This window comes from Notothenia rossii (genome assembly GCF_949606895.1).
Source record: "Notothenia rossii genome assembly, chromosome: 12".
NCBI lineage: Eukaryota > Metazoa > Chordata > Actinopteri > Perciformes > Nototheniidae > Notothenia > Notothenia rossii.
Genome location: NC_136911.1, coordinates 3,469,910 through 3,497,629, shown reverse-complemented (window position 1 = coordinate 3,497,629; position 27,720 = coordinate 3,469,910). Strand labels below are relative to the sequence as shown.

General features: G+C 40.9%; 3 protein-coding genes across 9 annotated transcripts in view; 1 reads left to right on the top strand and 2 right to left on the bottom strand.

The window, feature by feature from the left end:
* The window catches only part of LOC307026058 (polycystin-1-like protein 1), a 43,751-nt gene extending 30,504 nt beyond the window's left edge, over positions 1-13,247 (top strand). For 3 of the 7 annotated variants that reach the window (XM_079661147.1, XM_079661145.1, XM_079661148.1), the window contains 21 exons: positions 330-461; positions 529-702; positions 786-960; positions 1,316-1,410; positions 1,912-2,237; positions 2,773-2,857; positions 3,363-3,503; positions 3,585-3,703; positions 4,739-4,849; positions 4,933-5,038; positions 5,216-5,281; positions 5,646-5,785; positions 6,321-6,549; positions 6,671-6,775; positions 7,186-7,326; positions 9,267-9,386; positions 9,917-10,129; positions 11,669-11,830; positions 12,152-12,313; positions 12,426-12,475; positions 12,569-13,247. In XM_079661147.1, the coding sequence (XP_079517273.1) occupies positions 330-461; positions 529-702; positions 786-960; positions 1,316-1,410; positions 1,912-2,237; positions 2,773-2,857; positions 3,363-3,503; positions 3,585-3,703; positions 4,739-4,849; positions 4,933-5,038; positions 5,216-5,281; positions 5,646-5,785; positions 6,321-6,549; positions 6,671-6,775; positions 7,186-7,326; positions 9,267-9,386; positions 9,917-10,129; positions 11,669-11,830; positions 12,152-12,313; positions 12,426-12,475; positions 12,569-12,911 (3,195 nt within the window). In that variant the 3' untranslated portion in view covers positions 12,912-13,247. Of the gene's footprint in view, positions 1-329; positions 462-528; positions 703-785; positions 961-1,315; positions 1,411-1,911; positions 2,238-2,772; positions 2,858-3,362; positions 3,504-3,584; positions 3,704-4,738; positions 4,850-4,932; positions 5,039-5,215; positions 5,282-5,645; positions 5,839-6,320; positions 6,550-6,670; positions 6,776-7,185; positions 7,327-9,266; positions 9,387-9,916; positions 10,130-11,668; positions 11,831-12,151; positions 12,314-12,425; positions 12,476-12,568 lie in introns of those variants that run through there. The other 4 variants (XM_079661146.1, XM_079661149.1, XM_079661150.1 and 1 more) reach the window with 4 other exon arrangements.
* Positions 13,248-14,996: 1,749 nt separating this feature from the next.
* Positions 14,997-15,955, bottom strand: LOC307026753 (complement C1q-like protein 2). Its single transcript, XM_079662379.1, has 4 exons — positions 15,883-15,955; positions 15,709-15,762; positions 15,470-15,598; positions 14,997-15,350 (listed from the first exon to the last, which is right to left on the bottom strand). Exons 1-4 carry the CDS (start codon positions 15,944-15,946, stop codon positions 15,067-15,069), a joined length of 531 nt encoding a protein of 176 aa, XP_079518505.1. The 5' UTR covers positions 15,947-15,955; the 3' UTR covers positions 14,997-15,066.
* Positions 15,956-18,222: 2,267 nt separating this feature from the next.
* LOC307026655 (complement C1q-like protein 2) lies at positions 18,223-19,309 on the bottom strand. Its single transcript, XM_079662210.1, has 4 exons — positions 19,138-19,309; positions 18,944-19,000; positions 18,708-18,836; positions 18,223-18,576 (listed from the first exon to the last, which is right to left on the bottom strand). Exons 1-4 carry the CDS (start codon positions 19,199-19,201, stop codon positions 18,293-18,295), a joined length of 534 nt encoding a protein of 177 aa, XP_079518336.1. The 5' UTR covers positions 19,202-19,309; the 3' UTR covers positions 18,223-18,292.
* Positions 19,310-27,720: the final 8,411 nt, after the last annotated feature.

Genomic DNA, 27,720 nt, shown 5'->3' with positions numbered 1-27,720 from the left:
CACTTTGGTTGTGAGCTGCGGGCGCCTGATAAGCCAACATCCCCCACTTTCATCACTTACAGCGCCCATCGTACAGGGCAAATGAAAAGTGTAACTGGGGTGAAAAGGGTGTTACATTTACTTAACTATGAATGCTGTTAGATCAAGGCCAAAGCGGCGAAATAGCGGAGAAATAGCGGAAAAACTGGTCTTATGGCCTTTGGGATAAAATTGTAACACAGGATCAGTCATTGATATGCAAATGTCGTTCTCTGGGTAAAGTGTTGGGGATTTGCGTGGACTTTCCTTTTGAATATGGTTTGTTTTCCTTCTGCTTCTTAATAACCCAGGTGAGCAGAGGGCAGCTGAAGGGACGTGCGTGGCTCTTTGTGGCTCAGTGCTGGTTGGCTGTGAACCAAAGTGACGGGCGGGTGGAGAGGATTCTGGGAAAATGCACTCGTGGTGGAATAGGCTTTTTTAAGGTACAGAGTCCTCATACACATACACTCGGATACAAAAAACAAATATTAATATCTTCCCCCCTTGCAGACGCTGAGTCTCAAGCTATCAGACTATTTAGCCGATTACCACATCTGGATATCTTTGTACAGCTGCCCCTGCCCCAACGCGTTCACACACACTCAGAGACTGTGTGTGTGCCTGCTGCTTCTGCTGGGATATGCATGTGTCAGCACACTGATCATATCACAAATGGATGATCAGGTTGGTTAATACAACCTATACAGTTTAATATTTAGAGCCCCAAGAGTGTCCAAAACATTTGAACACTGATCCGTTGTTTGCAGTTGCCCTTCCAGTTTGGCTGTGTAGAAGCAACAGCTGTTTCTGTGCGGACAGGAGTTCTGAGTGTGTGTGTGGTGTTGCCAGCAGCAGCAGTTATATCATTCCTGTTCAGACGGAAAGAGGTAAAGAGAGTTCAACACGCCGAGAGCAGAACGACTGGAAAGGACTTCTTTCAAGGTCAGATTTGGTATTTGAAGTCTAATTGACATTTCTGTATTAAAATGTCTTAAAACGACTTGACATAGACTATAATCATATCCTTCTTTCAAACTTAATTTAAATGAATGATATCCTACTTTTACATTTTGTTAGTTGTCATTTAGCGTGTCTACAGATTTTTTATCTTTTACTGTTAACATGTTTTATTTTCTATTTTGAGATGTTTCTATTTTCTGTGCAATGCCTTGTTTTAACATGCTGCTGTGAGGATAACATGTCCCAATGGGATTCAATCAAGTAAATCTTATCTTAACTTGTCTCCTCACCTCCTTTTCTCTTTCTCCTTATTTTATTGTGACTCGTCTCCTCTCAGATGATTGTTCAGTGAGCGGCAGTATATCGGAGCCCCATCTCTCCTGGAGCGTTCTGCAGCCGTGGGCGCAGGACACCTGGAGGACGAAATACCAGGTGACCCTCTCTCTGTCCTCTCACTACGCTCATCTCATTCATCTGTTCTGTGAATTTCTTGAATGCATATCAAGGAGAGAGGCTTATGAGCAAGAATGCACATATACAAAATACAAACCATAAGATATGCATTTCCTGTGCCAAGTAAAATACTACATTATCTTTTGATCTGTACAAACCTACGCCTGCAAGTGAAAAAGCTAATTTACAGACAAAAATGTCAAAATACTTTACTGTAATTTTAAAAGTAAAAACAAAGAAAGTATTGGATGTAATAAACGTTAACTCTGAGAATCCTTGAAGTAGGATTTTCCTAACAAATAATCCCTCTTATTGTACAAACTATGATTTTAAAGGTCATACATGCGTTGTCCTGAACACTATTAAGATCATCTGACAGATAAAAGAAATGGAGACTATCGGAGGAAAAAGAAAAGCACTTTATATCTTTGTTCCCACAACATGGTGAACCCTGACTGACTCTAACTCTTGTGTTTTCAGGGCACAGATCTGCCTTCAGTGTCCCCTACGATTCAGGAAAATAAAAGCACGGATAAAGAACCTGAAATCTCAAAACTTTGCAGTTTGTTGATCATTAACGAGGGGGACAATGCCAATCAAGCACCTCCGGGAAAAGAGTTTGGTACGGGGGATGGAGGACAGGAACCGAGAAGTGTTGATGGGGGTTCATCGGACGGCAGCTTGGAGGAGGACGTCCGTCTGAAGGGAGGAGGATTCAGATCTCACTGGGGCCTCTACCTGGCCTGGACTTTGTGTCTGCTGATGTCCCTCTGCTGCCTGGTGCTCTCTGCAGTGCTGGGGATGAGGTAACAGACATATGGAGGATTGTGAAGTGGTGTGGATAATCCCGACTGATTTATTATCAATAGTGACTCTTTAAAATGTCTCAGTCATAATGTTTATTGTTAGGAAAATACAGAATGTCCTCTTCCAATCTGAGAGTACCATGATAACAAAGGTATCCCAACTGTAGCTGTGAACATGACAGGATGTGTGATTACCTAGAAGAGCATCAGGACTGTTTGAGGCATATGATAGCTATGTGATTAACATGATGATTCAGCCTCTATGGAGAGAGACATATGACAAGCATGCTCATTTCTGACGTGGAGCTAATCTGAAGTAAACATTGAATACTGCTTTCTATTCCTCCATCTTGTGACTGTGTAACTCCCTCTCTTGGATATCAGCATGTGAAGGACACTGTTCAGGAACTAGCTGATGCTCTGTATGTGATGACTACTTCCATTCTGGAGAGGATCACAGATACATGGATCCTGAGGTTGAAGCTCAAGCCGGAGACCAGTGAGATTTTTCTAACACTTATTTCTCATGTGTCAGGTTCAGCAGCAGCAAGGTTCTGCTGTGGATGCACTCGCTGTTCTTCTCCCTGGTGTTCTGCATCTTCATCATCCAGCCAGCCCTGGTAAATAAATAAAGCCTTTTCCAATGAAAACAAATAGAGAAAAGGACATGAGCAGATTACATGACTAGGGCTTTTATTTTGGAAGAAAATGGAATCTGGTATATATTTGTTAAGGGTGAAAGGATGATGACCTTTGTTGTTTCAGTTTAGATTACTGAACCATGTTGTTGTTTAAAAATCCTCATTCTCTGCACAATGTGATGGGTGGATGCCTTCACATGCGCTGCAAAAGCTCATCATATTTAAGCAATTTGGTCTTAACTAAATTCAAATGGCACATATCAGAGCAAACTGTGCCTTTTAAGGAGGTGAGCTTAAAGAAACAGCCATTTAAATTAAGCTTTTAGTGTGAATACAGGTATATTTAGACTGATATTAGAAAACAAAAACAATGTGATCATTAAATCATTTTTGTAGAAATCCAAAATACAAGTATGAACCGTGAAAAAAACATCATCTGTCTTTAAAGCTTTGCACTGTACATGTTATTTCTTTATTTCCCCAGATATCTGCAGTGGCAGTGGTGGTCTCCTTCTGGTTCAGGAATAGATCAGACTTTCATACTTCCTCCAGTATAAGAGAGTGTGAGAACCTGCAGAGCCACCATGCTGCCTTCCCTCGGCACAGAGGCTCTTACCTTGAACAGGTGATAGTCCGACTCTATTTTATTCTCTTTTCATTCATTCTTTCTCTATTTAAATCTAAAGTCATGATGTGTGTTTAACAGCTGCTCGGAGCTCGGCAGCGAGTCAGGTTTCTCCGTCTCGTGCGCCCGCCGACTCCAGCAGAGCTGAGGGAAACCAGAGGGAAGAAACGAAGAGAGACACTGATCCAGAACTCTCTCAGGTTCGTCTTTGTTTGCAACCGTTTCTAAGGGATTTAAAGGTCGCCTATTATACTGTTTTTCATCAATATCTTATAGGTCTCAGATATATCCAGAACCTGTCTCTGATTGGCTGAAACACCAAACAGATCATTGCAGCATCCCATAATCCCCTCTGTTTCCGCCCTGTTTCCAAATTGCTGATTCTCTGTCTGTTACTTTAGATGAAAATAAGGAGCCCCTCCCCACGCCCCTCTGAGAGACATTTGGTTACAAAGAACTCAATGGTGCTCTAGGAGGAGATTCAGGTGATAAGGAGGGGGGGGGGGGGGTTACCTTGGTTACTGATTGGCTAATGGTTACTCAAGACAAAACATCGTCATCATAAAGTTGCCAAAATCTGATCAGCTCATTTTCAGACAGGTTTTTATAGAAATGGATCAAAAAGAGAGAGAATCTTTGTTCCTGAAACTTTCAGAGTCTCTTTCCACAGAGGGGACACATGTTGATGTAGAAGAGACATGAAGAAGAGGGGACACATGTTGATGTAGAAGAGACATGAAGAAGAGGGGACACATGTTGATGTAGAAGAGACATGAAGAAGAGGGGACACATGTTGATGTAGAAGAGACATGAAGAAGAGGGGACACATGTTGATGTAGAAGAGACATGAAGAAGAGGGGACACATGTTGATGTAGAAGAGACATGCAGAAGAGGGGACACATGTTGATGTAGAAGAGACATGGGGAAGAGGGGACACATGTTGATGTAGAAGAGACATGAAGAAGAGGGGACACATGTTGATGTAGAAGAGACATGGAGAAGAGGGGACACATGTTGATGTAGAAGAGACATGAAGAAGAGGGGACACATGTTGATGTAGAAGAGACATGAAGAAGAGGGGACACATGTTGATGTAGAAGAGACATGAAGAAGAGGAGAGACATGAAGAAGAGGGGACACATGTTGATGTAGAAGAGACATGAACAAGTGGATTTTGCATAATAGGTGACCTTCAAAGCTCTATAATAAAATATCTCCTTCTCTTTGACCCCAGGGATTTGTCCGTCTGTGGCTCCATGCTTCTCCTGATGCTCTGCATAAGTTATGGCGGCTCATTCACTGGCCATTACCAACTCAATGAAGCTGTCAGAAAACAGTTCACAAGGTGACATCCTAAAACATGCTGTCCCTCTCTTTATCCCCTTAACTCTCTGACACAATTCAAAATGATTATTTATCTTGAAACAGGGGCCATGATAATGCATTCATGTCCATTCATAAGCATGAGGACTGGTGGCTGTGGGCACAGAAGAATCTCCTTCATTCACTGTACAATCATTCATCATCCACTGAGGTGAGATACAAAAGGCATCGCAGTGAAGTTTCTAAAATACCGTGAGAATAATTCATCCAATGCCATGAATGCACGCTTCTATAACCATCTTCAGGAAATACAAGTTCCTGTATCATGAAATATAAAAACAAACAATATTTCAACGTTTTCTCTGCTTAATAATTTGATGTCCTGCAGCAGTCACACATCTTGATTGGAGAGCCAATCCTGAGGAGGGAGGAGTCGAGTGCTTTTCAACGCAAGGTAAATAACCAAAGGAGACATTTAATGTACAGAAGTACTCCACTTCTATTATTCTAATACAGACAGGGACCATCTTAATGACAGCTCCTAGAAAATTAACATAATTGTACTTCTAACCCTATAGTAGCACCTTCACCAACTTAGTCAAACAATATTCTCACTAAAAAATACAGTGTCTTTATTTGAATCCATGGTTTTGCTCCAACTCCCCCCTAGAGAGCGATGTTTCACACATATTGACCCATACTGTATGTGTCCAGTAATGCAAAATGTGTCACAGTTTTGAATTATTACTTTAAGAGATTAATTAATTGTTCATCATCGATTTTAACCTTTAATTTATGGTTTTGTTCTGACTGCTCAGGTCTCCAGTGTGACTCTCGTACCAGAGAGTCTTCTCTCGTTCTGGTCTGGGATCAGATCATCCTCTCACAAACAAACCAAAGACTCGGTGCCTCCAGGGACGTTTGGTCAGAGTGCTTCAGTCGGCTTAGGCCACACAAAGTGAGAAACAGACACATGGTGGGGAGGACACTGGAAAGCATGCTTCTCCAAAAGCAAGTTGTTATCACTTGAAATAAGTACAACAATCTGCCAATAGAACAAGTGAAAATTTGCTTGGTAACATTTCTTGAAATCAGAAGGGATATTTAAATAAATCAGATCTTGTGATTAGCTGGAAGAACTTATTTTAAACTGTATTTTACCAGGATCAGGACATTTTGTGTTACAAAATAAGCCGCAAATGATGAAAAGTGTTCTGTTTTCTGATGTTGGTTATTTTCCAACAAATATGTAAATAAATTTAATCTGAGATACAACTCAAAATAGGATTATTTGACTTAACAAGATGATGCATTGTCTAAAAACAAGACCCGATATCTCACTGCAGTGCCACTTCTGAAGTTATTATGTGTTATATCAGATGTAAAGACATATTCTGACTAGATATTAGACGAATAAACTGGGCAAGAGTTTGAGTGTTTGTAGTGTATGAGGAATTTCCAAATGTGCTGAAAGACTTCCTGTATTTCTGCAGGTCTGCTGCTGCGTCCAAACTGAAGCTCCTGCAGTCAGACGGCTGGCTGGACGGACATACTGTCTCTGTCCACTTCACCTTGTTCAGCCCTGCACCTAACCTGTTCACCAGTGTGACCCTGCACACTGAGCAGAGTCCCCCCGCTGGCCTGCTGCCCTCTGCCAGGGTCCAGTCAGTGGGGGGGTGTCACTCTCCTGCTGTGGGGGACTATGGTGTCATGGTGTGCCAGGTAAAATACTGCATTAGCTTTTAATCTGTGGAAACCACTAGTCTGCAGCTGAAGAGAATCTACAAAATACAAATGGAAGCTTGCTTTTTATTTCCCTCATGTGCTTCTTCCTCCCCTCCAGCTCCTCTTCCTCGTCCTGTCTCTGCTGCAACTCTGTCGTCAAGTGTACGCTGTAGGGGAGCAAGGGCTGATGGGATACTGGAGGACTCCCTGCAACTGGCTGGAAGTGAGTCTACTACATAAGCATTAACACACACAGGCAAACATATAACTATTCAATTCAAGGCTTGTATTGTAATGTGTACATAGCTACAGTGAAGTTATGAAAAATATTAGGTCACAGGCTCCTCCAACAGTGCAACACAATAAAACAGATCTATCAACATAATATGATTTATGTTTGGCTTGCACACAACTCTAAGATACAGTAAGCACACAGAAACATGCACACACACACTTGGCCACACACCAATGCACACAAGATCACAATGACCTATCTGCAGAGTAAAGTAACCTGCAGCTCTTAAACCAACATGCCTGTGGAAGGTCACAGCATGGTTTCTACTTTAAAATAATCTACCTGTGTATGCTTTGACTGCTGTAGAAATATAACTCTCTCTCTCTCTCTGTTTGCAGGTCAGTTTGCTGACTGTGTATTTAGTGTACTATATTTGTTACATCTATCGCTCCGTTATCGCCCTGGAGGTTGTGGAGCTGCTGCTCAAACACAGCTACAGAGGGCATGTGGATGTCAGCCTCCTGGCAACATGGGAACAAGTGAGACGGAAAAAACAATATTTAATGTTGAGAAAACTACGGAGCCCCTAAAGGTTCATGGAGAAGAAAAAAAAAGTATCTTGTGCGCACGATATACTTCCTCGTTCGCACAAAATACTATTTCGTGCACACGAGATAGTATTTTGTGCGAACGAGAAAGTTACCGGTGCGCCAATTAGGAAGTGGAGCACAGAGGAGACAACCGTTTCATTGCAGACTGTTATGCTTATGTGGAGAAATGGCAGTGCATACACTATTTGAAATATATTTCAAACTCAGACTTCATTGAGGGACATTTTGGCCAGGGCTTTAGAGCTATTTGTTTAAGCACCGGATTCGCAAAACAGAAGAGTCTGTAAACCAGTCTGCTTTGATCTATGAATTCCTGTCCGTGACTCAGTATCTGCTGCCCACAGCTGTTTTATAGAAGGAAAACCTCCTTCACTTTATGAAATCTCTGCGGTACCAGTGGCCTGTACTCCGAAGCAGGATTTGCTATTTACTTTTCATTCATGAAGTATGACGCTGCGCTGTCAACATGCTTCTCCATGTTTGTGATTGGTCAAATGTTGCTAAGCCTTCACGTGAACGCGCTCTCAGCCGGACAGAGAAACCCTGGCTGATTTACTGAGTTGATAACCAGCTTCGTAGGACCGCTTAGCGAGATCGCGTTTGTTATGGTTAGTTAAGCCGGGTAACTAAAACATATCCAGGGTCTGTTGAACTGGCTCCGTCGTACAGGGGACTGGAGGCAGTAACGTGTAACTCAGCAGAATCTGAGAAGAGCAGCACCAGCTGCAAAGAGCTGTGCCTTTTACTTCACTGTGTTTCCCTTCATTAGAACAGCTGAATAGAGATCGAGGCTGCTACGTTTAACCACACACACCTCTACACACATCGAACTACCAGAGTATTCCCCCTCGTTTTATGAAGGAGATGTCCTGTCACCGGGGCGCATGATGTGTGTGTGTTTGTGCTCAGCTCCGCTCTGTGTGTGTGTATATGTGTATTCCCAAGTGAAATAAATGTGTTTAATCTTAATCTCGATGTAGTGCTATAGTCCAGCCGGAGTGCACCGGAATGAACGACACTATCATAAACAAATGCGCACACACACACACACACACACACATACACACACACACACACACACACACACACACACACACACACACACACACACACACACACACACACACACACACACACACACACACACAAGCCCTGGCGAACGGACATATTCTTCATAAAACTAATAATATGGCGTAATAATCGGGCAGTTCGATGTGTTTTACCATGAGAAAGTATATCGTGCGAACGAGAAAGTATATTCGTGTACGTAAATTAATAAAACGTGGCCTCGTTTTATTTATTTTTCTATCTATGAACCCTCCAGGGCTCCGTAGAAAACAGCTCACTGCTACCCGTGCTTTAGTTTGAAATGAAGCTTCCCTTGAAAAAAAAGAGCCTCATCTTTAGGGGGGATAATCACACTTTACATAATTACAACGTTACTTTAAAGGTAAATACTGAATGAAAGCCCAACTCTAAGGTTTAGAAATCCCTAACAGGTCATGGTGTCAGATATTAAAATGAAAGTAATTATTGAAAGGCATTATAATCCAAGTTATCAAGTGCTCTACATGGCTAAAAAGGGAACAGGAAGAGAGGAGGAATGCACTACAGTGTGGGAGAGGTGCTGACCATAGTGGAAATAAAACTGAACCAAGATTTACCAATGTTTAACTGAATGAATGACATAAAATCAAACAATAACAAGATTTTTATATATGGAATAAAACACGCAAAAGTAATTTCTAGAAGAAGAAGAATAACATTTGATAAAAGACATGTTGGGAATAAACTAGTGTGCTCAAGAAGCTTTTTAATGATTTAAAGGATTCTACTGACTCAGTGTTACGTTGTGTTTTGTTTCACAGTGTATTCGATCTCTGCGTGGCGTTACGCTCTTCCTCCTCACCATGAAGTGTGTCACCGTGCTGAGAGTGAACTCCTCCTCACTCCTCACCCGCTCACTCTGCAGCCTCCTCTGGCCAACGGTAAACACAGAGAGCAGAAATACCAGCAGCATTTACACACACACACACACACACACACACACACACAGACAGACAGACAGACAGACAGACAGACAGACAGACAGACAGACAGACAGACAGAAACACAAACACACACTCTCTCTCTCTCTCTCTCACAGACAGACACACAAACACACACTCTCTCTCTCTCTCACACACACACACACACACACACACACACACACACACACACACACACACACACACACACACACACACACACACACACACACACTGATATAGGCCCCAGTTTTCAATAACATATTTTAAATATTTCTGTACGAGATAAATATTTTGAAACCATCATCTTGTGATCACATGAGCAGAACAATCTGTCAACAACAATTCAAATAATAAATGCAAAACAAGACCGGAGAAAAGAAGAGAACATTTTCACATAAGCACTTGAAGACATAATGAGAAATCATGACTGACAGTTTCTTTATGAAATGTTGTGAGGAAAGCAAGCGGTCAATAATGTCCTGTCCTAGATTTCCTGTGTTATCCTGATGGTGGCGCTGTCCTGCGCGGGGAACCTCCTCTTCGTTCAAAGCTCCTGGTCTTTCAGCTCACTTCCCCGCTCCTTTCGGACGCTGCTCCGTCACTGCTGGGGTCTCCGGGCCCTCAGGGGCCTCCACCGCTCTGAGAGGGATCTCCTTTACCGTGGACTCCTCTTTCTGTCCTCTGGGCTTTGGACAGCAGTGGTATACTTTATAACATAAAAAGTTTTTTCCTCTGTATATAATATTTAGTTTAATATGCTATTTCTAGTACAATCCATGTTAAAAACATCCTACTTTAATATTTGGTTAGCCTTTGATCGGCCCTTCATAGTTTATGACAGAAAGTCAAATATGTTTATTTGTGACTTAATTTCTCTGCCTTGTGTTTTTTATGCTGCTGCAACGCAAATATATCCCAAATTGGGATCTAGTATCTATCTACAGTATCTATCTATCCATCCATCTATCTATCTATCTATCTCTATCTTTATAAAACGATTAAGTCAAATCAAGCAATCTGATTGGTTCTTAGCCGTGATATAATGAGCACGGGTCGAATTGTAGTTACTTTTCACAAGTCAGCATCCCTCCCGTCTTAGAAAAAGCTACAACTGTTATAACTGTTACATTACGTCCGTTACGAAACTAACTACCAAAGCTTAAGATGGAAACATTTAAGGTTAACTTCGACCTCCGGGGGGGTCTTACTATGGAGGAGTGGATTGAGCAGTGCCTATCTCCAGAAAGCACCTAAACTACGGCATGCAGAGCTACGTGAAGAGCAGGTAGACCAACTGGAAAAGTAGCACCATTCAAAAGCTTTCTGATGCGGGTCTTGAAACAAAGCAGAGAAATGATGACCGTTAGTGGCCACAGGTGCGAAAGCTCTCTCCAGAGCTACTGGAAGCCCAATCTCGGGGACTGGAGAAAGTGGAGCAATATTTTCGCCACGCCAAGCAACAGCCTCGAACAACCTCAACCTATACAAGTGACCACGTAAGCCATGCTACTGATGATGGACAGTTTTTCAGTGGCTGCACAATAAACGGCAACATTCAGATTAATGTAAATAAACAGCCAAATAATGGATCAACGCTCTCTGTCTAATATGTTCGCTAGCTGTTAGTGTTGTTGCATAGCAACCACCTCGCTCTATGTTTTGTGCAGAAGGCAACGGAGGGACTATTTTATTTTGAACATCATTTTTTACTAATAAAAAACTATTTAAGTTAGTGTTTATTTTTCTTTCATATTGCCACACTTGGTAACCGTTTTATAAAATCAATAGCTCACTTCAGGCCGTGGTAGGCTATATGGTCATTATATCACAGTTAAGGGGCGTGGTTCGGCCCGACGCGAAGCGGAGGGTCGACAACCCCCTAACCCTAACCCCTATTTCATGAGCTATTGCTTAAATCTATCTATCTATCCATCATATACCGTGATGAAAAAAATCCCAAATTTAGATCAAAAACACAAGATAAGTTAAGATATACTTTATTGAACGCAAATTGGATTTGTTTCCATTACAAAACAAGCATGTTAAAACAAAGTATTGAGTAGAAAATAAACAAACTTAAAAAAGAAACATCTCAAAATAGAAAAAAAAATGATCTAAAATTTAAAATATTAATATATATTTTCTCTACCTTAAAACAATGTGTTGGATGAGAGACGACTCACTCAGTGATATGTGTCAGTCTATATCACTGCTGGGTTTTAACAGCCTCTTCCCTACAGGCTATAGGCGTGATGTCCTCATTAGTCAGAAGAACCAAAAGATCTGGAGGCAGGGGGAATGTGCTGACCGTGGCAGAATTATCCCGCTACATCAGGAGGAAGATCTCTGAGGTCACCTGCCAGCGAAGACAAGCATGGACTGAACATCGTGTGGAGGGAAAGGTGGGGAAAGAGTCAATAAAAACAATAAAACTAAGATCCATTTTACAGACTGTAATAAAGGATGTGTAACGTTTGTATTATAGTCAAATTACCTTTGGTGTGAACATTGGAGGTTAGGTTTATGATCTAATGCTACTGGCAGGCCTCTCTTAAAATGAAGACTATATCTCCAATAAATAATATCCGATAAGATAAACCTGTATTGATCCCTGTAGGGAATTCAATTGTTGCCTCATACCATACATCCTTAAACCTAATACATCCCACCACTTAATAACTATCTGTCGAGTTCACTTTAACTTTGCCTTCTTGTTTTTGCAGACGTATTACTTTGAGGAGTTTGAAAGCTTATTAGATGAGCTTTTGTTCAGACTGAGCGCCCTCTCCAACAGTCTGCACCAAACTCTGCCCTCCAAAGCTCATCGCTACCGGGAGGACAGTCCTGCCCTCTCACACACACAGCGGATCAACATGCACGCACAGGTGAGTCCGACTTCAAGGAATAGGACACATGCATACAGAGCAACACACACGTAAACATACTTTATCACAATGGTTTATTCTGTGACGCTGATGCCGTGTGATTCTATTCCAGGAATTTGTAAGAACACAAGAAGAAACCCTACCTGCATCTCACCTGCTCAGGTAACACACATTTCTAAACACAATTTAAAAATCACCAATTGCAAAATTATGATAATTGACAAGTTTCTTTTTTGCCTGATTCTGCATCACCAGGTCCGAGCTTGAACTGGAGGACATGCCGTTTCTGCAGCAGAGAAACCAAAGGGGAGGCTGTCCCTTCTCTGACGTTGTTGCGGGATTGGATAATTCACAACAGCCAGGAACAAGAGCCGGAGAAAACCCAAAAGACCAAGAGCTCCAGACTTATTTAAAGACACAGAACTACCCGTCCCGCCCAGATGATGCATGTATCATCAGGGTTTGGACAGAAGATGTTCTGGAGAAGCAAAGTGAGCCATGGACAGAAATCAATGATACAACTCAGGCCCCACAGACTGAGATGGTGGTGGAGGTGCTGGTCCACGAGGAGCCTGGCAGGGTAGAGCCAGATCAATAAGTGATGGAGAAAACAAGATCTACAAGGTCTGTATTTTCTGTTATGTTAAGATTAACAACTGTATGTGACCAGCATGTTACTGCAAATACTGTTACCTGGATCACTAGTTTAAGTAAAGAGATCATTCATCTTAATGTTCGTGCAACCTGTCAAGGCATGCATGTATTTTAGTTCATGCATCACATTTGTCTATATCTGTTTTTAAAAGCATTTTGACAAGCAAGTCATTCTTGTCTAACTAGATATAGAATAACTTAAGAGCTATTTTTATACTTGTTTTTATTCAAATGTCAAAAATAATAAACCAATAACAGACATAAATATTTAAATAAAACAGGTTGCTTAAGAAAAATATATTCAATTTGTCAAATAATTTATAGTTATTACAGTATAAAGATATTTGGTGCATCTCATTCATTTCAGGGACATTAAGTGGAGTTTTTATGGAAGTAGCATGTGAGAATAGTTGAGGGCTTTTTTTGTGCAAAAATGTGCTTCATTTGAGAGTATATAAGTTTAAGGGAATACTATGGATGTTAGTTGCCAAATGCTAGGTATCTAACATTATATAAACACAACATATTGACATCAGGTGTACATATACAAAGTTATACAAATATAATAAAGTAAGGAAATAAAACAGATTTAATTTCAAGTAAAATATTTATCAAACACACACTTTGTTTGTATTGCCTTTTTATTTTTAATATGTAATAGTGCTGCATTAAAACTCAGTCCAGTTCTTGTGAATGTGACATTTTCCCAAAAATAAAATTAGTTTAAAGTTTATTAAAAAGTCCTGAAGACCATGGCTGAAGTCGAATAGTCCAAAAATCAGCTCCTATCGTCTATTCCTTGACCTCTGTGTGAAACGTCACGGGGTTAAGGGATAGTGGATAGGAGAATTCAAAAGGACTTAGGAGAAGAGACTGCAGTGCTTTGAGAATCCGACTGCACTTACACTATCAACGTATTTATGATGCGCCAGCGGACGTCATGAATGGGAAACTACAGCTCGTCACCCTCTCCCTCCGGTCCACATTAATACAAATGATCCCAATGTATGAAAATATCTTAAAATAAATACAAATGTATCGATTATAAACGTTAGTCCTTAACATCTATCACTGTGTATATGACCATTAAACATCTTTTAAAAGTTGAACAAACCCCACACAGCTCAGTAAAGACTGAAATGTTAACTTTATTTGATAATTTCAGTAAAAACTAACGTTCGTATTTTTCTTTTTGATTATAATACTGATGAACGTTCAAAACAAAGCACTTTGGCAACCTACCACATACGTTTTAAAATGCTTAATAAGCACCGTAACTTTCATGATATCATTTCTCGGTCATAATCGGTTGTTTCCGTGAACGGCCGAATATCCCCTCACGTTAAATGCTGCGGCTGCAAGGCATTGTGGGGCAGCATTTTCTCATTTTCTTTCGTAAAGGAAGATCCAGTGGTTCCTAAGCTAAAAGAGGTTATAAAGGAAGTTTAAAACCTCCTTTCCTTTCCTCTAGAGAATTTGAACGGCTCGTATCACGGCTGCCACTGAAGTACTTCCGGGTCATTTCAATCCGTTAGGAAGGTTCCTAAGAGAAACTGACAATTCGAGTGGTCTCAGAATCAACCTCATTTGAATGAGTTTCTGTCTCTGACAAAGAGGTCGTAAAATAAAGGAAGATTCCCGGACATAAAAGTCAACTCTGCTTTACATTTCTCATATAACATTCATAAACAAACATATACGGTAAGTATATATGGCAAGCAACCAGGTGAATGAAGACATTTGAGTTTTTCTGGGATTGTGGATTGACAGATCATTTTGAGGAGTATCTCTGTTTTTAATGTTATATATTTTTCATATCAGTGTCATGCAGTGTGGGTCTCACTTCTGTCGTCAGGGCACAGACTGTAGAGGGCTCTTTGGTCTTGACTTGGTCTCGGTTTAGGGGGTTTGGACAACAACAGCACTGCTAAAGTGTTTGTCTTATAGTGTCCGTAGAAAACGTTGTTATGGTAATGAATGCCTCTTGTTCATGTAACCAAGCAAAAATAAACACAAACAACTATATAAATTGAGTCAACACACTTATTTATTAATATGTAATGTTGAAACTTAATGCAGTGGGTGTTTTAGAGTGGGCTTCACAGAGGAAAGAGTAGAAATCCACTGAAAACCATGCGATTAAACAAATCATCATAAACGCTGTAGCTGGAGGGCAGAACGATGTTGGCAACATCTCCCTTCTCCAGCTGAAGAACCATTGAGTTAGCCGCAGAGACATAGCCATAGGCATCATTGTAATCTTGAAGCCTCATCTTCATCACGTTGTTGAGAGCGAATTCAAGAGCGGTATCTGATACAAAGCGGCTTCCCCACATGTTGAAGCTGAAGTAGTAGGCTCCTTTGACGGGGGCTGTGAAGATACCTGTACCAGAGGAGAAGGTAATGGTTTCATTAAGAACACTCTGAATAAAGCTTAAAGTCACACATCTACTGTAAAGTAATGTTAGCATGTGCGTGTGTGTGTGTGTGTGTGCTCAGTACCTGTAGTTGGGTTGTAGGCCTGGCCGATATTGGTGAAGACTTTAGTGTACTTCAGTATTGAGTTAGTGCCGAAGGGTCCGACTACTCCTGCGTCACTGAGACCGACTGAGAACGTCACCTGAGGACCGGCTGTGAGAAAGAGGAGGATGCAGCAGAGTTTGATATTTGCTGGTATATCAGTATACCAGTTCTATTCTTATTCAATACTTTGACTCTTCATGATAGTTTGCGTTTCTTACCTGAGTTCTGTGTCTGGAACTCCACCACCTGCTTTTCACTGGAGCTCATCCAATCTTTACAGTAAAATATAGTTTTCATCCTCAGTTTATTTCAGTTTCCGTCATCACATATTAGAAAGTTTGACACCTGTTTTCTACCACACTAAAGAGTTCACTTTAAATCAGATAGCTTACCTCCATCCTCACCCTGAGCCCCGGTCCAGAGCAGACAGAGCAGCAAAACTGCAGCTTTCCTCATTCTGAAATATCGCTGTTGAGACAGAGAAGTGTGACATGTCTCGCTCTGTTCCCGTCTTTATATACACGTTAAACAGCTGACGAGGCCATGAGAATCCAGCAGATTTCTTTGATAACACATATCAAAATAATCCAAACGTCCTTGGACATTGTTTGATGTTCTCATAAAGAAGTCATGTTTATCTTGGAACTTGGTTTAATAACCTTGGTAGTGACGGAGCATACTACATACACATGGCAGTTATCAGAACCATAACTAGGAAACCCCCTGGGTACGGGTTCAACCTCTGTAGGTCCCTACATTCAGGTACCGTCTCTGTCGAAGGACACCAGAGACCAAATGTGAATACTCTTCATCCCCTTTCTTTAGCTCTTCCTACAGTAGTAAACACAACTGTTATACTGAGCACGTATGACAGAACTTACAAAGTGCTGCAAATGTACACATTATAAAACTATGTGTGCATTTAGTAACTGATAAACACAAAAGCTATCTCAAAGAATAAGTGGAGCAATTCACTGAGTAATTACTACAGTAACAAAGTAAGTTACTTAAATAGAATACATTTGCACTGTGAAACAAAACTTTAAGTCTCAATATAGCATAACTGTTTGAACTAACAGTTTAGAGTCATTGTTCTCCGAGTGGTATGCTTATGCATACATGACAAAGCTTCAGTCTCTGTAGTTGGGATTAGGCTTGATAGCCCGGCCTGAGCGTGTCCTGTAAACAGTTTAGCTGTGTGAACATCATCCTTCATTTGTTCACTGTTCAGTGATTCATGCGTGTGTGTGTTACAGTCTATAAACTCAAGTCCTGTGTCCTGATGATCAGTGTCACTTATAGTGGGGTGTGACGGGACAGGCTCAGCTACAGGCAGAATGTGCCTACGATTCCTTCTGTACAGCTTACCATCAAAGGTTGTAGTGGTCGGCTTGACTTATCATAGCACTGTTTTTGATACAGCCTGGGCTTTCACCTCTTGTGGATGACGCATGTCTGGCTCAAGCAGCTTCATCGAGACTGGGAATGTTGTACGTGTTTGTCTCGACATCAGTCTCTGTGCAGGAGATCCTGATATTGTGTCACATGGTACATTCTTGATGTTTAATAGGTCAAGGAAAACATCAGTTTCATCTCTGAGCTTTCTCCATGAGCTGCTTAGCACTGCGCACAGCCCGTTCAGCTAGCCCGTTGGACTGGGGATACTCAGGGCTGCTGGTAATATGAGTGAAGTCCCACTGTGAAGCAAAGTCTTTATAGCGCTGGCTAGTAAACTGCCTCCCATTGTCTGACATGAGGGTGTGAGGTGCTCCATGAACTGAGAAGTGTCTTTTCAGCTTTGCAATGACTGTTGCTGCATTGATATCACGAAGCATGTCTATCTCATACCAGCCAGAATATGAGTCCACTAGCAGAAAGTATTGCTGATTGCGCCACTCAAAGAAGTCAGTTGCTACAGTTGACCACGGCAAGTCTGGAACTGGATGCAGATGGAGTGGTTCTTTCTGCTGGTGTGGTTTTGTGCTGTTACAAACAGAGCGTGACTGTATTTCTGTGGGAATGTTCTGTCAAAGTTGGCCATAAAACTATGTCACTTGCTCTCCACTTTGTAGCTTCTTCACCAGGATGTCCTCTGTGCATGATGCTGATGTATTCTTTCTGTAGTGACAGAGGAATAATTGCTTTGTGACCCTTCATTATGACTCCATTTGCAACAATCAGTTCGTCTCTGAGAGGAAAATACAGTCTAATGGCATGTGAAAGATTACGCCGTTTAGCGGGCCACCCGTGTCTGATAGCGGTGCTGAGTGTTTGCAGAGTCATGTCTTCAGTGGTGTGCCTCTCGAACTCTTCTAAGCGAGAAGAAGATATGTAGTTAACAGTGATTACGTCCAAGTTGTCCTCTTTACATTTCTCATATAACATTCATAAACAAACATATACGATAAGTATATATGGCAAGCAACCAGGTGAATGAAGACATTTGAGTTTTTCTGGGATTGTGGATTGACAGATCATTTTGAGGAGTGTCTCTGTTTTTAATGTTATATATTTTTCATATCTGTGTCATGCAGTGTGGGTCTCACTTCTGTAGTCAGGGCACAGACTGTAGACGGCTCTTTGGTCTTGACTTGGTCTCGGTTTAGGGGGTTTGGACAACAACAGCACTGCTAAAGTGTTTGTCTTATAGTGTCCGTAGAAAACGTTGTTATGGTAATGAATGCCTCTTGTTCATGTAACCAAGCAAAAATAAACACAAACAATTTTATAAATTGAGTCAACACACTTATTTATTAATATGTAATGTTGAAACTTAATGCAGTGGGTGTTTTAGAGTGGGCTTCACAGAGGAAAGAGTAGAAATCCACTGAAAACCATGCGATTAAACAAATCATCATAAACGCTGTAGCTGGAGGGCAGAACGATGTTGGCAACATCTCCCTTCTCCAGCTGAAGAACCATTGAGTTAGACGCAGAGACAAAGCCATAGGCATCATTGTAATCTTGAAGCCTCATCTTCATCACGTTGTTGAGAGCGAATTCAAGAGCGGTATCTGATACAAAGCGGCTTCCCCACATGTTGAAGCTGAAGTAGTAGGCTCCTTTGACGGGGGCTGTGAAGATACCTGCATCAGAGGGGAAGGTAATGGTTTCATTAAGAACACTCTTAAGAAAGCTTACAGTCACACATCTACTGTAAAGTAATGTTAGCGTGTGTGTGTGTGGGGGTTTGTGTGTGTGTGTTTGTGCTCAGTACCTGTGGTATGGCTGTAGGCCTGGCCGATATTGGTGAAGACTTTAGTGTACTTCAGTATTGAGTTAGTGCCGAAGGGTCCAACTACTCCTGCGTCACTGAGACCGACTGAGAACGCCACCTGAGGACCGGCTGTGAGAAAGAGGAGGATGCAGCAGAGTTTGATATTTGCTGGTATATCAGTATACCAGTTCTATTCTTATTCAATACTTCTCTTCATAATAGTTTCTGTTTCTTACCTGAGTTCTGTGTCTGGAACTCCACCACCTGCTTTTCACTGGAGCTCATCCTGTTCTCTAGAGATGAACAAGTTTAAAATCTTTAGAGTAAAATATAGTTTTCATCCTCAGTTTATTTCCGTCATCACATATTAGAAAGTTTGACACCTGTTTTCTACCACACTAAAGAGTTCACTTTAAATCAGATAGCTTACCTCCATCCTCACCCTGAGCCCCGGTCCAGAGCAGACAGAGCAGCAAAACTGCAGCTTTCCTCATTCTGAAATATCGCTGTTCAGACAGAGAAGTGTGACACGTCTCGCTCTGTTCCCGTCTTTATATACACGTTAAACAGCTGACGAGGCCATGAGAATCCAGCAGATTTCTTTGATAACACATATCAAAATAATCCAAACGTCCTTGGACATTGTTTGATGTTCTCATAAACAAGTCATGTTTATCTTGGAACTTGGTTTAATAACCTTGATATTGACGGAGCATACTACATACACATGGCAGTTATCAGAACCATAACTAGACAACCCTAGACAAGCTGCTGCACAAACACAGCTACAGAGGGCATGTGGATGTCAGCCTCCTGGCAACATGGGAACAAGTGAGATGGAAAAAACAATATTTAATGTTGAGAAAACAGCTCACTGCTACTCCTGCTTTTGTTTGAAAAAAGGAGCTTCCCTTGAAAAAAGTTACAAATAAAATACACCCCCCGCAGGACTTGATACGCCCCCTTGATAAATACATGTAATTATAATGAAACCAGCTGCAATGGATCATGGATCCACCAGGGGGAGCAGTGATTAAAAATCTGCCACACTGGAACTCATGTGAAATAAACAGCTGATTGATCTACAGGAATCTGATATAGCGGAGCTTTGTTAAGATCCATATGTCACGGATAGGATCATATTCTGCGCTAAATAAGAGACATGTAATCATTTACAAAACATCACCATGTTTTTATTTAACAAAATAATGTTGTTTAAAACCTCTTAAGCCCCACGGACCCGGTTTCGGGGCCGAAATCGCGTCATTTGCAGGAAACAACGTCTAAGGAACCTTAATATTTAATAAACTATGAATATTTTATATCCATATAACGGGAACAAAATAATTTAACTGATATTTTCATTATTTTTTCAAAAAAAACACACAATGCTAACAGTGAGCCTCTGAATTAGCGAAGAAATGCTAACCTATTACTGCACCGAAAATCACTCCTAGCTCTCTTATTACTTATCCTTGCTGCAAATCCAACACATCGTTTATGATCGTAAAGACACAGAATCTAACGGTGCCCACCTCAACACGGAAAGATACAAACTTGCGACGTTATCAACAAAACCGTACATCAAAACATGTGATAGGTAGCCTAAAACGCTAACATGGCTTACCTTTGTCTTTGTCTGGTCAAAACTGGTCTTCAATGGCATTAAAACGATAACAACGATGATGTAGTTAATCCATAGTTTAATATCCAATGTGGCTGTGTCCCCTTTGAAATGTTCTGATAATCCATAAGCAATAAAACTGCAATTCCGTTTTCAAATATCAGAGCAGGCCATTCCTACGCTCTGTAGAAAGATTGAATACGCAAAGACGCAACCTTTTTTTTATTAACATGAGTGTGTGCGGGACGATTTCCCTTCGATTCTATTGGCTCTAACGGTCAGAAAGAGATGTCACATGTCAAAATCGAAGAAGGGGGGCCAGAGATATGGAACATCCACCCAAATGGCCCCACAAGAGGTTTGTTTTGCTAAATCTGTCTAAAAAGGTCAAATTTCACTTGTTTTGCATCAATCTTGATACAGGGTACTTGTTCATGGCTCAACGCTAACTTTTAAAAGTGGTTGCCAGGCTGGCAACCAGGCATCACCTTTTGGTTGCCAAAACTGAAAATATGGAACTTGCCATTTTTAGTCACCTTATATTTTAAATAATTAAGATACTATACAGTTATACATCAACTTAATAATGAACATGTGACACAAAAGAATGTTCAAATGCTTTACAATAATAAGTAATTAATACAATTATTTGAAACTTAAGTGGTAGGAAACTTGTCCACCCTCAATTGCTGGTATACAAAACACCAGTAGTGCAGCTGTTGATCTGTTCTTAACAGATCACTAGTTTCTTGGCCATCCGTTGTCTCCCTTTCAAATGTGGGTTTTCTTGACCTTTGTGCTGACCCCCACCAGAGATCCATTGGCCCTTCAGCATTGAAGTCTTGGATTGGCCAGACTAATACATTTATAATGTTAAATAAATGAAAACCATTCACATTTAAGAATTAGATATTATTTTGTAATGCTGTAAATTACCTTTTAATATATCTAACTATATTTAAAATAACTTTTTATAGAAGTGATTCTATTTGTATGCAAATATTTTCCGATGGTAAAGTGTTGTTTTATTTTGGTAGTAATAAGATCGGGACTCTTATTTTGAAGGAACTTTTACCGGAAGGGAATACACAACGGAGCAGACTTTACACATATCCTCTTTGCTTTTCGTTCGGGTTCCCCTTGTACTTGTGCTTTATCAGTTGAATCACTTTGAACATTCGTTTGAGATGTTGACGGGTTAGCCAAACGTTTTACCCCACAGTCAAACAACTTAATTTGCTTCGCCATTTTTTGTAAAACAAACACACGGTGCACCGCGCACGCGAGTAAATGTGCATCGCTTTCTGGCTCCGTAATCACACCAATGCACGTGCAACTTAAGTATCAGGTTCCGACTGGTCACAACAATAATTAAATATCACTCTTAATACAACAAATAATTAACATCTATCTCTTTTGGGGTGCACATTTTGTTGTTTGCTGTCCTTATTTCTCTATGTTAGAAACTGGTTGCCACTGATGGCAACCAAAGGCCAAGAAGTGGTTGACATTTTTTCTGAATGGTTGCCAATGGCAACCGTTACTGTCGAGCCATGTTATTATATGTTGTACTTTGGATTCCTAAAGCTTTTAGTCTACTAACCCATCATCCAAGGTTAGTTTTCACTATAAGTACAAAATATGTTTTGGACGGACACTATAATTTACAGTTTTTTACCATGTTCAATCTGAATTTTCTTTAAAATAAAAAAAATCTATATTGATTCTGACTTTTCTACATCCAACTCACAGGTTTATCATTACTTTGAGAAAAAAGATTATTAATTTAACCCTTTTAGAAGGGAAGATATGGTCATTTGTTCTGGGAATGTCATTTTCGAGCCTGAAACCTGAAAAACAGGGAACAGACTGTTACCCAGTTAGCTGTCTTTAGGTGCTTTCACACCGCAGTACTTTTCCCACAAAGGTTCATCAGAACTTAGTTCATGAGAACTCTTTAGTTCTCATGAACTAAGTATAGATCGCGTTCACACCGGAATAAGTCCCCGGGGGAGGATTAGGCAAATGAAGCCGCTGACGTCACTTCTTATTCTTCTGCTTTGGGTTTAGTGGCAGGCCGTAAACAACTTAACGGCGTATACTTCCACCCGAAGTCCCACTACTCCTCAAGTACTTCCTGTAGTTTGGGACATTTGTTTTGCTTTAGGTTATAACACTTGTGTTATTCTTCAGAGCTGGGTCCTCATTACAGATCTGCTCTTTTTTAAATGCACTTGCATTGACACACCCGTTCACAAAATCATACTGAGTGTTTGGCACATATTATATATAGAAAACAAGAAATGCAATGTGTTGTCGTGGTATTTGACAGGTATGACGGCCCACATTCAATCAAAGACCTGGAGAGGCAAAGGAGAGGTGCAAGTGATGGAAGGCCTACACATGTTATCACTGGCAAAACAAATGTCCCAAACTACAGGAAGTACTTGAGGAGTAGTGGAAACAAGATTGCACTGTGCATGTTGGTGAGCAACTACGTTGCAGAGACTACACTCAGGATTTGACGAAGGGGAGGAGGTGAAGAGCATCTGCACAGCAGGAGTCAGCAGTTTGACATTACTGTACAGTGATCAGGAGGAGACAGACACAAGGATGGTGCTCCATGCCATACATCTTGCAGAGTCATATTCCCGCATCTTTGTGAGGTCTGATGACACAGGTGTGGAAGTACTGCTCATATATTATGCAAGCAAATACATGTTTGGTTCATCTCTAGTGTACATGCATGCAGGCCATGGAATGAGAGAGAGATATGTTCCCATCAACACCATATGTGAGAAAATTGGAAAAGACATGTCTAACTGTCTACCAACATGTCGTGCACTCACTGGCTGTGGCACAACAAGTAGTTTGTACAGAATAGGAAAGGCAACAGCATTCACCAAACTCAAGACCCATCTCAGCGAGCTCAAAGATCTGGCCCATTTTGGACCCTCTGCCAGCTTGGAAGAGTCTTTGCCAGTTGCAAGAGAATTTGCGCTTCTGCTATGCTGTATGGAAAAAAGGAAATTGGACTGATGTGCACGAACTTGGATGAACTGAGGTTCATAATTGCATCAACATCAGATGCAGCCTCGGAAAATCTGCCGCCAACAGAGGATGCATTTCAACATGTACAAAGAGCAATGTTTCAGACAGCGATATGGTGTCACAGCCCGAACCCAATGGACACACATACTATGTGTAATGGAGTCCTATTGGCAGGGGGTGGATTGTCAGAGATGGGGTCATTAAACCAGTGCTATTTACAAAAACCCCAGCACCTACAGAAGTGAGAGACATTACTCACTTGTATTGCAAAGATGCAAAGTGTGGAGAGAGTGGAAAGTGCCAGTGCCTCTCTGTTGGCCTTCCCTGTACGGGGTTCTGCACCTGCTGTGCAGAATGTCAAAATGTGGAACCTGACATTTAACATTGTATTCTAGTATCTATATACTTGACCTCTCACTGAATTATTTGATGATTTGTATACTGTACTGTGAATTAGGTTCCAGTTTCAATAAAACCTGTACTATTTACACCTATGTTTTAGAGCAGTGGTCACCAACCTTTTTAAGCCCAAGATCAAAGACCTCGGTCTAGGTGAAAGGCGAGATCTACCTATTGCAGAATTGAGTGGAAAAGACGGCCCAGACAATGCTTCCAATTTGAGGCCTTTTATATAGGCTAATTGCATCTGAATTACTGTTACAATGAAGGCTCCATAATCAGCTCACGGCATATAGGCAGGGGTAAAGTGCTATTGGGGGGCGGACCTCACCTCCTCAAGGGGGGTCTAGGGGGATGCTCCCACGGGAAGATTTTTTTTTAAATATTGAAGTTGAAAGCATCAATCTGGTGCACTTTGAGAGCAACATGAAGAGATCTATGGATACCTCTCTCAGCACCCAGACAGAACTGTAAACATATTTTCTTTTTCTTTATGGATATTTTACAAATCACATTAAACTGTATTCTTGTTTCACTGCCATATAGTAGGCTATTTCATACCTGTTTTTCATTTATTCTCTTATTGTTTGTATAACTATAATGATCATATGAAGGTGTGCCGCGGAAATAATCTTTTGAATAATTTGTGACAAAACTGTTCTAAACACTCAAGAGTCCTTTAGCTCAGGGGTTCCCAAACCTTTCAGCCCGCAACCCCCAAAATAACAGTGCCAGAGACTGGCGACCCCCTGTCGACGGGGGGACGGGGACCGGGGAGGGGCGGGGGCTAGTGAATTAATTTCAGTTTTCCGCACTCTCGCGGGAATATCTCCGCAATGGAGCGAGCTTAAGTTTCGATTGCATGATATAGCCCAGCGCAACACCTCCGTCAAGCCTGTTGCCACTTGTTTGTACCATTTTCAGGCGATTTGTAATCTGTTCTAGAAAGATGTGTTTTTTAGGATTTCAAGAAGCATATATAACAAACAATGGATGTATTTTATGAACATTTATCCATGCTGAAAGTAGATTTAGATGTGTTAGGAGTGAGATAGAGATTATTATCTAATATATGCATCTGATGAAGCATTGCATGAAGTCTGTTGATGATCAGAGGCTGTTGTTGGGGCTGCATAAACGTTTTTTTATTTTTGTTTTGTAGACAGACCATGAAGGCCTCAGAGAGTTAAACTTGGGCCTGCGACCATAGTTTTATTGTATTTTGTTTTGAAAATCCACAGCGGAGGTTTGTGTCGTACTACATGCGGTGTATTTTGCATATCTCTCAGTAGCCAACAATCTGTGAGTCTGTTGGCTCGGACATAAACTCGTGTTTAAAATAATTAAACTACATTTCATAATAAGAGGTGTAAAACGTGAAATGATTTTAAATCGCATTTGAACTAAAAGCTTATACAATCTGTAGTTGTATTTGTATTGTTGATTTAATTAATTAATGTGTGAACGAGGCGATATAGAGAAGGTTAAGCTGTCATTATTAGGCTGTAATTTGTTATATACTGTTGGAATGGGTAAGCAGGCCTATTGTTTTTGGATATTTGTGGAGTTAGGTGGTCCATGAGTGTTTTTTATTCGTTAAGTGGTCCTTGGTATGAAAAAGTTTGAGAAACACTGCGCTAGTGGATTGTCAAAGGGGGAGCCTTGTTGCGGGGAAATTATACAGATTGCTAGTCCACCCCTGAAAATGTCTATGCAAACGTTATTATTAATAATAATAAAATAAAATAATAAAAAAATGAATACAATTTTTTTTACATTTTTTTATTTTACATTTTAATTTTGTAATCATCTCGCGACCCTCACTTTGGGAATCCCTGCTTTAGCTCACCTGAGCCCCTCAGTCTGACAGGAGAGGACTCTCCTTGTTGTGGAAACAGCTCCTTATGTCCGTTAGTGCAGCTAGCTAACCAGATGCTAACATCACGGTCCCCGCTAGCACCGGTCCCTCTCTCTCCCTCACTCCCTCTCTATCACACTAAATGCGCTATCGCCACACACACACACACACACACACACACACACACACACACACACACACACACACACACACACACACACACACACACACACACACACACACACACACACACACACACACACACACACACACACACACACACACACACACACACACACACACACACACAGAGCCGAGCTTGAATGACACAAGCACACGTGTATTTCCATGCAACTCTCTGATTGGTCTGGTGTGTCGCCTCTGTTGCGTTCACTGAACACGGGAAATTACAGTCCTGCCGTCGTCTCTTGTGTCATGATGAGGTTCACGTAAAGCATGGTTAATGTATTATATTATTGAGGTGTCTCAAATATACGTCAATCATGTGGCACCTGCTAACGGGGTGGTGGATGATAGGTTTACATCTAAAAACATATTTTTCAAACATTATTATTTTTCTTTTCTTTTTCTTTCCTTTGTTACTTTTTTTTTTACAGTCCGCGATCTACCCGCACCACACTCGCGATCGATCGACTGGTTGGCGACCACTGTTTTAGAGGCTTGCCATTTAGAACTAATACACTTGATTGTATTGGGTTACTCTTATTCTGACTATTTGGTGATGTAGTTCAGCCACCTGGTATTTCCCTCACCAAATATAATGACCATCAGAGTGAGCATTCTTAATTTATAAGCTATTATGCCCATTATCCCCCATTCGGAATGTGACTGTCTCAGAGAAGAGGTAGGCCTATGTCTAAAGAAATCTCATTTGCAATAGAACTGTACCAGATATTTCCATACAACCACTGGTAAGTGTTCAACAGCACCCTAAACAATTCAGTAATGGTGTATTTTTTAGGGATTTCTGTTTTTCTGATAAATTAGGGAAAAGTGATTGAGTCCTTTGTTCCTATCACCAAAAGTACAATTTCCGTCTAAACTAAAGCTAAGTTTACAGTACTATAATTCAGTATTTCTTTAGTTAAATGATTGTCTGACTATTTGGTGATGTAGGACAGCCACCTGGTTCATACCTCAGCAAATCTGAAGAGGAAAAGAGAGGTCATTCTCAAGTTATGGGCTTTTTTTCAACTTTGCCACATTCGGCCTGGTCTAATTTGACTCTTTTTCAGGACTTGGGTAGTTCTAAAGAACAACAAAAAAAACATTTTTTCCCCAAAAATAAAATTTGACAACAATCAATTTCCTAAAGATCCTAAAGATAAGAAACATCATTGTTGTCATTTGTTCTACCTCGGGTAGGGGTATCTCGAAAACTAAAGCCTTTTTTGAGGACTTGCTGCTGGACTATGACAGGTTAAAATCAGAGGTGGAAGAAGTCTTTCATTTATATACCAAGTTAAAACGACGTATTAGAAGCAAATGTCCTGCATTCAAAATTGTCGATAGCCCAAGTGAAAAGTATTATCTGTCACATCCTGGCCCTGGCTGATCGCCTCACTCCCTCACCTGTGTGTTTTCCTTCCCTGTTAATCACCTGCCTGGCCTCAATGAGCCTCAGCTGTCCCTAATCATTACTCCTCTCCTGTGTATTTAGTCTGTGCTGTTGCCTTGGTCATTGCCAGTTTGTCTTGTCTGTCTAGCAGGAGGTGCTCCTATACTCTCCTAACGTAAGCTATAGTTCTAGCTGTTTAACATTTGTACCAACTTAGTTGGTTATTTTTCGTTGCTTCCAGTCTGTAAATGTTTGGATCTTTGCCTGTATTATTTTGCCTTTTGGATTAAACGCTTGACTAAAGACATTTTTAGCCTGGTTGTGCTCTTGAGTCCTATTTTTGCTCGTGCCCGTACTTGTGCTTCAGTGTTTCCCCTAGGTTTACTGCCTTGGCAGGGTGCTGCTCCGGTACCCCCCCAACGCGGGGGTGCACGGATTTTTTTGTTGTTGATTTTTTGTATCCTCTGGAGCAGAGAGAGGAGCTGTGGATTATTGTTATGGT